At 62.2% G+C, this 10,752-nt stretch overlaps 1 protein-coding gene across 4 annotated transcripts in view; it reads right to left on the bottom strand.

The window, feature by feature from the left end:
* Window positions 1-485: 485 nt before the first annotated feature.
* Window positions 486-10,752, bottom strand: part of SLX9 (SLX9 ribosome biogenesis factor) — a 37,228-nt gene continuing 26,961 nt past the window's right edge. For all 4 annotated transcript variants that reach the window (XM_047099806.1, XM_047099807.1, XM_047099804.1 and 1 more), the window contains exons 4-6: window positions 5,864-6,014; window positions 2,947-3,018; window positions 486-1,785 (exon numbers count right to left, since the gene is read on the bottom strand). In XM_047099806.1, the coding sequence (XP_046955762.1) occupies window positions 1,662-1,785; window positions 2,947-3,018; window positions 5,864-6,014 (347 nt within the window). In that variant the 3' untranslated portion in view covers window positions 486-1,661. The remainder of the gene's footprint in view (window positions 1,786-2,946; window positions 3,019-5,863; window positions 6,015-10,752) is intronic.

Raw genomic sequence — 10,752 nt, 5'->3', positions numbered from 1 at the left:
GGCAGAGTGGTGGCTGGAAGCTTCCCGTCCCGCTCAGGCCAGGCATCCGGCCACACCCAGAGGGGCACACCCAGGGGGGCGCCTGCAGGACCGGAGCTCCCGTTTCCAACCCCACGAGCCCCAGATCATCTGAGCAGCAGCCGTCATTGGGGTCCGGTACTCTGCTTGGGACGGGGGGTTGTCCCCACACGTTTGAGGTTTCTCAGCCCATTTCCTTGGGGTGAGTCCTGAGGTCGGCGGAAGGGGCAGCGTACGGACCTCACCTCCTCACGGGGAGCCCACCCAGCCTCCCTCCGGCCTCTCCCTTAGCCACAGCTCGTGCTCTCAGAGCGGCCGAGGGGGAGGGCCTGATAAGGGCACGAGGGGGCCAGCAGGCCCAGTCGTGGTCAGACGGGACTTGCTGCGGGACCAGGAAGATTTTCTCCTCAGACAACACGTAAGACGAGCCTTGCGGCCACTGTCACCAAACGCAGACAACACAGAAAGGCGTGATGGGGAAACGCCCAGGCATCCGCACCATCTCCCGGGTGGCCAGTGCCCCACTCTTTTTCCCAGCAGTGATTTTATTGCAGAAACGAGTTTGTCACAAATACCACTTTGTAAACAGCTTGTCTCACTTATGGAGAACTGGGTTCTGTGCTGAGAACAAGACCGTACCGTCCCTTAGGACCTGGCGGTCCTGGCGACATGGCCACGCTGACCTCTGGCTGAGGGGACTCGGCTGCCACCTGCAGCCTCTGTGGTCTTATCTGTCCCTTCTGTGTCCCGTCCCTGTGATGTGTCCACACCGTGTGCTCTTGTGCAGAGAAGGGGTCCAGGATCCGATTCCATTCAGCCATCCGTTCCCGGACAGGCTCGGCGGACACTGCTGAGGTGTCTGTGTGTCGTGAGCACGGCGGCCACGCCACTAGAGGTCAGGGACAGATCAGCCACAGGGCCCAGACTGGCCTGGCGCCCGGACGCAGAGGCAGCACGCCCAGGCTGTCGCCCGCCTGTGAGGGGTGCTGGTACCCAGGCCCCGTCCTGGGCCCAGAGCTGCCGCCGCGGGGGCCCAGGCCTCTGAGCCACACATCCACGAGCTCGGGGCCTCTGGCCAGAAAAGCAGCCCCCTCCACATCCTCGAATCAAGGGTTTAAGTCTGATTTCCCACAGTCCGGCCTCCAAACCCCAGGCTTCTCACAATAAATACCCATCCTGCTGTCGGGTCAGCCGCCGCAGGGCGGGACCAGGCCTGTGCCCCGCGTCCAGGCGGACAGACAGCAGCGGCCCTGCTCCCCTTAACCACAAGAGCAGGTGGAGGGGAGCAACCTGGGCTCGGGGCCACAGCGGGGAGAGGGCCGGGGGAGCGGCACAGAGACAAAACGGGAGAAGCAGACAGGAGATGTTCCATCCGAGCCCCCGGGAACCGGGAGGGCGGCAAGCGCCCCCGAAGCACGGAACAACGTGGCTGCGTCTCGGGATCCTGACGCCTGCCGGGCGGTAGGTCGTGCCATCCCGGTCGGCCGGCCCAGAAAAGCCCAAGAGCAGCCTGGAAGGAAGCCCGCAGGCCCACTGCCCGAGGTCACGCCGCAGCTCATCCTCACGGTGGGCACTGCCGCCGGGTCCAAGGCGATGACGGCAGGGGCGGGTCCTCGGGGCTCACGGCACGCCTCCGGACCGGGTCAGAGCTGGCCGCCGCCGTGCAGCTGCATCTGCTGGGCCAGCTGCTGCCCGATGGCCAGCAGGGGGCCGGCCCTGTAGGACGGACTGGCCAGCAGCTCCTGAAACCGGGCCCTTTCTTCCTCGCTGAAAGAACGGAGATCAGAGCGGGTCAGCGAACCCCCACACACCTCGGTGTGGGGTGCTAGGGACGGGCGGCGGCACCGCCTCCCCTCAGCCACCCCATACTCAGGCACCTCGGGCGGGGCTGGACACTGGAGCGGGCGGGCCAGGCCGGGGGTTACCCCGGGACAGAGCACCTGGGGCCTAAGGGTCACCACGGGGAGGTGGCGGGGGGGGGGGGGGGGGGGGGGGGGAGGCGGCACTAGGAGGGACTGTACGTGCCCATGGGTCCGGGACACCGGCCCCTCCTCCAGGGAGTGGGCTCTGGGCCCCCATCCCAGCCTTCGTGGGGAGCTGCGACTCAAAGCAGGAGGAAGCTGACAAACGTGGGGAGGCAGAGCCTGCCCGCGGCCTGCACAGGCGGCCTTACATAAGAGGCGCCCTCCCCCTCCCCGCAGCTCTGCTGAATCCGCAGTCACGGAGGGGCGGGAGCTCCGCACCCGCCAGCCCGAGACCAGCCCTTCTCGCAGAGGGCACTGTGGCGACAGAGGTGCGATGGGAGACGGGACGGCTTCCTCCGGGGGTGGGGGTCCGGGGCCCCCCGAGTCCAGGTGGTGGCTGCCGCTCTCGCCCCCCGCCGGTCTCTTGAGCCCAGCCAGCCCCTCTCAGATGCGCCAGGGCCAGCTCAAGTCTGGTGGGCACCCCTGGGGGACGTCACCTCTGCACGGAAACTAAGGGGACCCGGTCCGAAACCTCAGGATGGCAGTTCCAGAAGCAGTCTGGGCAGGGGGGGATGTGTCGCAGCAGGGGCCGCCCGGCCTAGGGCAGGTGGGGGCAGGACAAGCAAGGCCAAACCTCAAGGTGCCTTCCTGGCTGTTGTCAGGGAGACCGCCCCCTCTGGACTGACTGCCCAAGCCAGGTGTCCGCTCCCAATGCCCGGGATGGCCGGGGGCCCTGGGCTCCAACGGGGACCCCCTAAAGGCTGGCAGTGCTGGTTCTGGTAGCTTCCGCTCCCTTTGCTGCCCACGGAAGGGGCTCCCAGCCCAGCTGGAAACAGGCTGCTGCACGCCAAGCGGTCCGCGGTGCCCGAGCGGACCCGGGCCGGACACCGGACAGCACGGGGGGCATGACGGGAGGAGAGGGGTGGGAGCGGCGGAGCCCCATTTGGGGGTGGGCCCTACTCACAGGAGCTGGAGCCTCTGCGCAGCACTCATGCGGCTCAACTCGGCGGGCCGGGGCCTCCTGCTCACCCTCACCCTGTTGGGGACACAGAGAAGCAGGTCAGCGCGGGGACCCTGGACCCCTTCTCACCGTGGGACTCCCCACAAGACCCAGCGCAGCCCATCTCCCTAGGGAGCCGGTACCAAGAGACACGTCTACGTGGCGGGCGGCAAGAAGGGCGAGAAAACCAGAGCCCGGAGCCAACACCTAAATTTAGCCTCTAGACCAGAAGGCCTCATTCTTTATTCATGTTTTCTGATAAAATATGAATGAAAGACCTGTCTCCTGAGCCTAAGAGAGCACCTGCACCCGCCTCTCCTCTCACTCACGCTGACTCGAGTGCCCGCTCTCAGGCAGGGCCGCCAAGGCGGCCACGTGCATCCCCAAGGGCCCGTCCCAGACTCCGAGTCTACGGCCAGGCTTTCCCGAGTCACCCTCCGCCCCAGGCCACCTCGGCTCTGCTCCTCTCGCTGCTGACCCTGCATTCACCCGGGAGCAGACCCCTCGCAGAACGGGCTGGCATCCCAGGCCTTGGGCCACCCCCCCGTCTGTAAAATGGTAAAATCCACTGATGCTTCCCACAGCCCTCCAGCTCTGCCAGCAGAGACACATCTGGGAGTCCCCTCGGTGCCCGTGGGCCAGGTGACCCCCCCCAGCAAGGTGGGAGGCCAAGATGGTCACCGAGCCTCAGGGCACGGCTAGGACCCCGGTAAGCAGCTCCCGGGGGGAGGCTCCCGTCCTGCGGACAAAGGCAGACAGGGTGAATCCCCAAGGCCATCGGGGTGAGCAGAGCCAACACCCCAGCACAAACCCAGCCAACCCCTCAGTCCTGTCCCCTCTGTCCAGACAGGTCCGGGCCTTGGTCTGCTTTGAAATGACCAAGGCAGAGAGCTCACAGAAGGGCAGACACTCACTCGTGGCCTCCGAGCTTGGTTCTGGCTGCAGACCGAGCAGGGCAGATGGTGGCTGGACTGAGACCACGCCCACCCCCCGCGGGAATGCTGTGCAGCTCAGAGCACACAGCCTGGCTCGCTGCTCAGGTACCCGCACAGGTGACCCCAGCCTCACCAGCACTGGAGGCAGTGGCTCTGGACATCAGCTGACCCAGCACAAACCTTGGGAAAACCACTGTAGCCCTGAAGCCTCAGTTTCCCTGTCAAACAGGCAAATGCTTTCCTGGCAAACTCCGGGTAGCCAGGCCCGCAGTCCCAAGGCGGGTGACCCCCGGCACGTCCACCCTCACCGCTGTCACTCCCCTGCCACGGGTGAGCCCACAGGGCACGCCCGGCCCCCAGGGGCCTCGGAAACCAAGTGTGTGGAAGAAACACCAAACGACGCCGGTGGGAACACGCAGACTCCTGCGTAAACCCACAGCCCGGCGGGCGAACCCGAGTCCGCCGGGGGGGGGGGGGGGGGGCGGCCAGGGGAGCCGTGCTGCCGCCTCTAGCCAGCTCTCCAGCAGCAGCCACCAGCCAGGGGCCGCTCCGGGGTAGCGGCGGCAGCAGCCTCAAGACGTGGCCAAGGCCACCCGGCCCCGACGGAGTCCCGCGGATGGGCGGCCTCGCCCCTGTGCCCGCTGGCCCGGTGGCTCGGCTGCAAGGGGCTCCCCACCCGGTTCGTCAGAACGGAAAAGACGACCTTCACCTGACACTCTCTTGCCCAGAGGACTGATTTCTAGAGAAGCTAACCTTCCCAAGGAGCAGCAGGACTGTCGACCGTCCGCGTGCTGGCTCGTGTCAGGAGCCCTCTGTGGCGCCCACGCGGATGGAGGCTGGGACACGGCCAGGGGCAGGCATGCTCCAAAAGCCCCGAGCCCCGGGCTCCCTGCCGCCATCGCCCCGGGAGGCCACATCACGGATGTGGAACAAGCTTGGAGTGGCCCGGGGCCTCGGTCAGGGTGTCCCAGTGGGTGCCTGGGGACCCCTGAGTTCAGGTCTGGGTGTCCAGGGTGCCAAGGCCATCCCCACACCACGTCCTGTCCGACCCGGACTCTGGGACTTGCCCAGAGGGTGGGGACAAGAGCAGTCACGGAGCCATCTGTGCCGTCCACACCCTCTGAAGTCACCCACCGGGGGGACCTAACCCCCGCAGCACGGCCTCCTCCCGAGCTCCGAGGAATCCGGCCACGGAAGACCAGGAAGAGGCCCGGACACTTCCTGTGATGAATGCTGATGGGCTGGGCCTGCTCTTGGCGAGATGGGGCTGGGGGCTCCCGGCCAGGCACAACCGGGCGGGAGGGAGTACAGGGACCCAAGGCAAAGCTTGCGGCTGCGGGGGTGATGGCCACCCGACTCCTTGCCGGACCGAATGCTCTAGGTGCTTCCATCCCAGCAGGTGGCCTGGGAGCTTCCGGCTCTGCAGCCGAGCGGCCCTGAGCACACGGCCTGACGCCCCCCCGCCCTCAAGCCTGTGAGCGGGGAGGGGACGGCAGAGGGACCGGCTTCTCTAGAGCACGCACAGCAGGGCGGCAGGAAGCGCTACCGGGACGTGTGCGTCTCGGACGGGGTACCAGAGGCAGGGGGCACGGTGCCAGGCTGCGTCTCTGGGGAGCGAAGCAGAGGGCACACGGGGAATAGAGCCCAGCAGCGGTACAGGAGGGACACCCCCCACCCCATGCAGCAGCCCTCCCGGCGAAGCCGTTCTGAGGCCCAAACGGCCGGCAGGCGCCCCTCCTCGACGTGCCGGCCAAGGGAGGCCCCACCACCTGCTGACCTCGCGGCTGGGTCCGTGGAAGCAAGCGTTTCTGCATCAACAACCGGGCCAGGCCCCTCTGGGGCCTTTGCCTGCCTACCCCTCCCCTCCGCCATTTCTTCTCCCGCTCTGGCCCCCGGCCCGGCCTCGCAGCCTCAAGTTCCCGAGGCAGCCGCACACAGACGCTCACCCTGCAGAAGGCGGCCGCCGGCCACCGGCCTCCAGCTCCAGCAGCTCAGGGAGGGCGTCCTTCAGGGGCTGCAGGTCCCCCACCACCACCGTGGCCCTCCGTCTCCGCTCTGCCTTGCGCTTCTGCTCGGCCAGCTTTATGGCTTCGATCTCTGGGGAAGAGGAGACGTGAGGTCAGTGAGAGAAGCAGAGAATGAAGGACGGGCAGCTTCCTTCCTGCCGGCACCCCGGGAGCCCGGGGGCAGGCCGGCACCCCGTCACAGAGGCACACTTCCTAATGGCAGAATGACGAGACTGAGCTGCAGGCACGGAGGTCTTCTCCTTCTGAAAAGGGACACTAGCACGGCGGCCTGCGCCTTTTGGGGGCAGGAGCAGGGATGTGCGGTCAGAAGCGGGCAAACGGACAAGGATTTAAACAGTGAGTCACCTACGGCGGGGCCACATCTCCTGTGCTCTCCAAGTGCCTCCTGGGACCGGGGGGGAGGAAGTGCGTCCCCACGTAGGGGAGTTGATATTGTGGGGCCCCAGGAAGCCTCTGCACAGAAGTCGTTTCTAGAAACTGCAAGCACCCACCTACCAGGGACAAGCACTAAGGGAGGCTCCATCCACAGACACAGGAGCCGGCCCCCTCCGAGCCCACGGCACCAGGGCAGCGCCGCGCACCCCAAAGTCCCTCGGCTGTCCGGGGCCAGCTCTGAAGAGCCCACCCCGCCTGCTCCAAAGTCAGAGACACGCAAGCTGCCCCCAACCAGGGTCCCAGCGAGCCCAGGGGGCCCTGGGGAGTGAGGCTGCTCTCCCTGCCCCGAAGAGCTGGGCTCCGGGGGACAAGGATGGCCGCCCCTCAACGCTCCGGACCGTCAGGATCACAAGGGGACAGGTCGGTACTTCCCATCCTGCCAGGGAGAGGATAAACAATTTATTGAGGTCCCATCAAACCAGGCGCCGCTTCTCCGGGAGGCAAACATCCTAGGACAGCTGCAAAGGCCAGGGCGGGCGTGCTGACAGACCGGCGCCGGGACCGAGGGCAGCAAAGCACAGGCCCGAGGTTCCGGGGAAGACACCTACACACGGCTGCACAGACGTTAGCAAATCCAAGTGGAAGTGCTTTAAATTAGTAACACGTGTTAACTAGCTGGAGCGTGTCCGAGGCGCACAAGGGTGATTCGATGCAGGGACGTCTGCCAGGGGGTCTGCAGCGGTCTGCCTCAACAGAAAGGCCACCATCGCTATAAGAAATGCCAAAAGGAAGACGCAAGAATTTACTATCCTGGGGACACCTGGGCGGCTCAGTCGGTTAAGCGTCCGACTTCAGCTCAGGTCATGATCTCGCAGCGTGTGGGTTCAAGCCCCGCGTCGGGCTCTGTGCGGGCAGCTCGGAGCCTGGAGCCCACTTCCGATTCTGTGTCTCCCTCTCTCTCTGCTCCTCCTCCGCTCACTCTCTCCCTTTTTCTCAAAAATAAACATTAAAAAGTTTTTATTAAATTAAACAAAGAAGAACTCACTATCCGCTCACCGTAAAAGTTATAATAGAGCCATGAACGGAAGGACATTCTCTAATTTGGCAGGAGATTATCTACCAGAAACCTCATATTCTCTGGCAAAACATCAGAAGCCCCACACCAATCCGTCATGGGCAGTTCAGCATCTAGGGAGGGTGGGCGACAGTGAGAACCCATAGGGCAGAGCTCGGCCAGCCCAATCAACCCACCAAACTAATTCCAAATCTTATTTAAAAAAAAAATTTTTTTTTAATGTTTATTTATTTTTGAGACAGACAGAGACAGAATGCAAGTGGGTTAGGGGCAGAGAGAGAGGGAGACACAGAATCCAAAGCAGGCTCCAGGCCCCAAGCTGTCAGCACAGAGCCCGACATGGGGCTTGAACTCACGAGCCATGAGCCGAAGTCGGACCTGAGCCAAAGTCGGACGCCCAACCGACTGAGCCACTCAGGCGCCCCCTAGATTTTTTTTTTTTTTTTAATTTTAAGAGAGACAGAGAGAGAGCAGGTGTGCACACTCACACAAACAGTTGAGGGGCAGAGAGAGACAGAAAATCCCAAGCAGGCTCAGCGTGGAGCCCAATGCAGGGCTTGATCTCAACCAGGAGATCACGACCTGAGCCAAAATCAGGAGTCGGATGCTCAACCAACTGAGCAACCCAGGCACCCCCAAATCTCGTTTTTAAAAGAACTGAATGGTAAGAGTAGCCAAAACGTTTTTTAGAAGAACAAGCAACAAGACAGTGGGCCTCCTGGACAGTGAAGCAAACTGTGAAGTGACAGAAATCCCAACAGTGTGGCGTCACCGGGCAGGTGTGAAGGGCAGCCTTCCACCTGCTGTCCCAAAAACTAAGCAACAATGAAACACGACAAATAAGACAAACAGAAACGTAAAGCCAGAAAACACAGGCGCCAGGCACTGATGTGCACGCGTGCACGCACATACACACGCACGAACACACACACCCCCCCCAGGTAAATACAAAAAGGTGTGCGACTTTAATCTTGCACCACCAGCCGGCGGTTACCCCCGTGTGGAACTTGGCAGTGAATGCGGTCTTCGGCTCTGCCCGTGTTACCGAAACAGCTCTGTAACTTTTTCACGTGGGGCTGAAACATTACCTTATCCTCAGATTTGGGTGCCCTTTCATTCCAGCCCGGGGGCTCAGGGAGTGAGAACAGTGAATTTAAGGGGGTGTCAGTTCCGTGCCAACCGGCTCAGCACAGGCGCTCCGGGCCGGCAGCTCTCGGCAGGGGCGACCTCGCCGCCGTCCCCACGGTCCCCGCCCAGCCGGCTCTCCCCTGCTTCTGCGCTGAGCCCCAGGGTCGCTCCCGTCGGGAGACGGGGCTGCACAGGGAGGGAGGCAGAGGTGCCCCCCCGGGGTGTCCTCCGAGGCCAGGACCCTGCCAGGCCCTCTTCTGGCGTCGAAGCCACCCTTCTTCCTTCCAGGCAGGCGGGTCGGGGCCTCCCCTCCCCTCACGGGCTCCGACATCTTTGTACCTAGGCTGGAGATAGCCCCCTTGGCGGACTTCTCTCCAAGTAAACCCTTGTGGGGGTGCTGGAGCTGACAGACCACACGCCGATGCCTGTCCCCCAGGAACAGTCTCACGGCCGGCCCACTCATAGGCAAAGAGGGACAGGGAAAGGTCCATCCTACCAACTACGTGGTCTAGAGCAGCAAGTTCTGAGTGTTTTGGGGGTACGTAGGAGGCTCCTCCTGCCCCTACCGCTCCCCCCTGGCTGGCTCTGGAAGGTTCCCAGAGACTGTCACTCCCTTATCCTAAATGGTTTAATTTAAAACTAGCCTGGGGGCGCCTGGGTGGCGCAGTCGGTTAAGCGTCCGACTTCAGCCAGGTCACGATCTCGCGGTCCGTGAGTTCGAGCCCCGCGTCAGGCTCTGGGCTGATGGCTCAGAGCCCGGAGCCTGTTTCCGATTCTGTGTCTCCCTCTCTCTCTGCCCCTCCCCTGTTCATGCTCTGTCTCTCTCTGTCCCAAAAAAAATAAATAAACGTTGAAAAAAAAAAATAAATTTAAAAAAATAAAATAAAACTAGCCTGATGGGGCACCTGGGTGGCTCAGTCGGTTGAGCATCCGCCCCTTGGTTTTGGCTCAGATCACTCAGGGTCATGGGATCGAGCTCCGCACTGGGCTCCGCGCCGAGTGGAGCCTGCTTGAGATTCCCTCTCTCTCTGCCCCTCGCATGAACGCTCTCTCTCTAAAATAAAAATTTTTAAATCATTGGGGCGCCTGGATGGCTCAGTCGGTTAAGCGTCCGACTCGATTTTGGCTCAGGTCACGACCTCACTGTTTGGTGGGTTCGAGTAACGTGGAGCCTGCGTGGGATTCATTCTCTCTCTCTCTCTCTCTCTCTCTCTCTCTCTCTGCCCCTCCCCCACTCGCACGGTCTGTCTCTCAAATCAATAAACTTGTCAGGAGAATGAACAGGAAAGTCACAGTCTGGAAGAAAATCTGCAACACGTGTACATGACCCAGGGCTGGCCTCCCGGACTAAGAACAATTCTTGGAGCTCAGGAACAGAAGGCAAAGAGCCTCACGAAACCACACACGACCGGACATGCCGTGCAAGCAGGAGCGGCCGGTGAAACGCCCGGTGGCGGTAACGAGCGCCAACGCCACGAGGAGCGGCTGACACCCTGCCTGGCACTCGGACGCCGCCGCGCCCTGGCAGAGCCGTGGCGCAGGCGGAACGCGCCTCCGCGGCTGGTGGGAGCGTAAGTGTACAACCACTCCAGGAAACGTCTGGCAGCTGCTTATTAAACTAAACATACACCTGCCCTATGACCCTGCGTTCCATTCCCGACTACTCATCCCAGAGAAATGAAAACATATTCCACAAAAAGACCTGTGAAGAATGTTCACAGCCTTTTTCACGGTAGCTAAAAAGAGAAAAAGACCAGGTGTCCGTCCGTAGGAAAGTGGGTAGCAAAGAGTACATCCAGATAAAGAAATCCTTCTCGGCGACAGAAGGGCACGGGCCATAGCTGCGCTCAGCAGAGAGGACTCTCAAAAACACCACGTGAAGCAAAGAAACCCAGACACGAAGAGAGTACGTCCTACGAGATTCCACGTACGTGAAGCCTAGAGCAGTAAAATCTAGTGAGACTCAAAAGAAATGAGACAGGGGTCACCTGCAGGGTAGTCGAGAATGCGGAGCGAGGGGACTGCGTGGGAAGGCGCACGGGGACTCGCCAGTGACGGTGGCCTTCTGTGTCTCAAAGGGACTCTGGTTGCACACGTGTGCGCATTGGTCACAGATCGCTGCCTGGCACTTCACTGCACCCAATTTCACCTCAAAATAAAAATGAAAAACCATCAACAGACGCTGAACCGTAGAACTATTTGGGAGAAAGTGTGCTGACGTCTGCCACTC

The sequence above is a fragment of the Lynx rufus genome, unplaced genomic scaffold (assembly GCF_022079265.1).
Source record: "Lynx rufus isolate CCGP_SWC_20201006 ecotype Redwood Valley unplaced genomic scaffold, mLynRuf1.p SCAF_5, whole genome shotgun sequence".
In the NCBI taxonomy this organism is placed as follows: domain Eukaryota; kingdom Metazoa; phylum Chordata; class Mammalia; order Carnivora; family Felidae; genus Lynx; species Lynx rufus.
The sequence above is the reverse complement of the archived record's forward strand: the minus strand, read 5'-3'. Positions and strand labels throughout refer to the sequence as shown.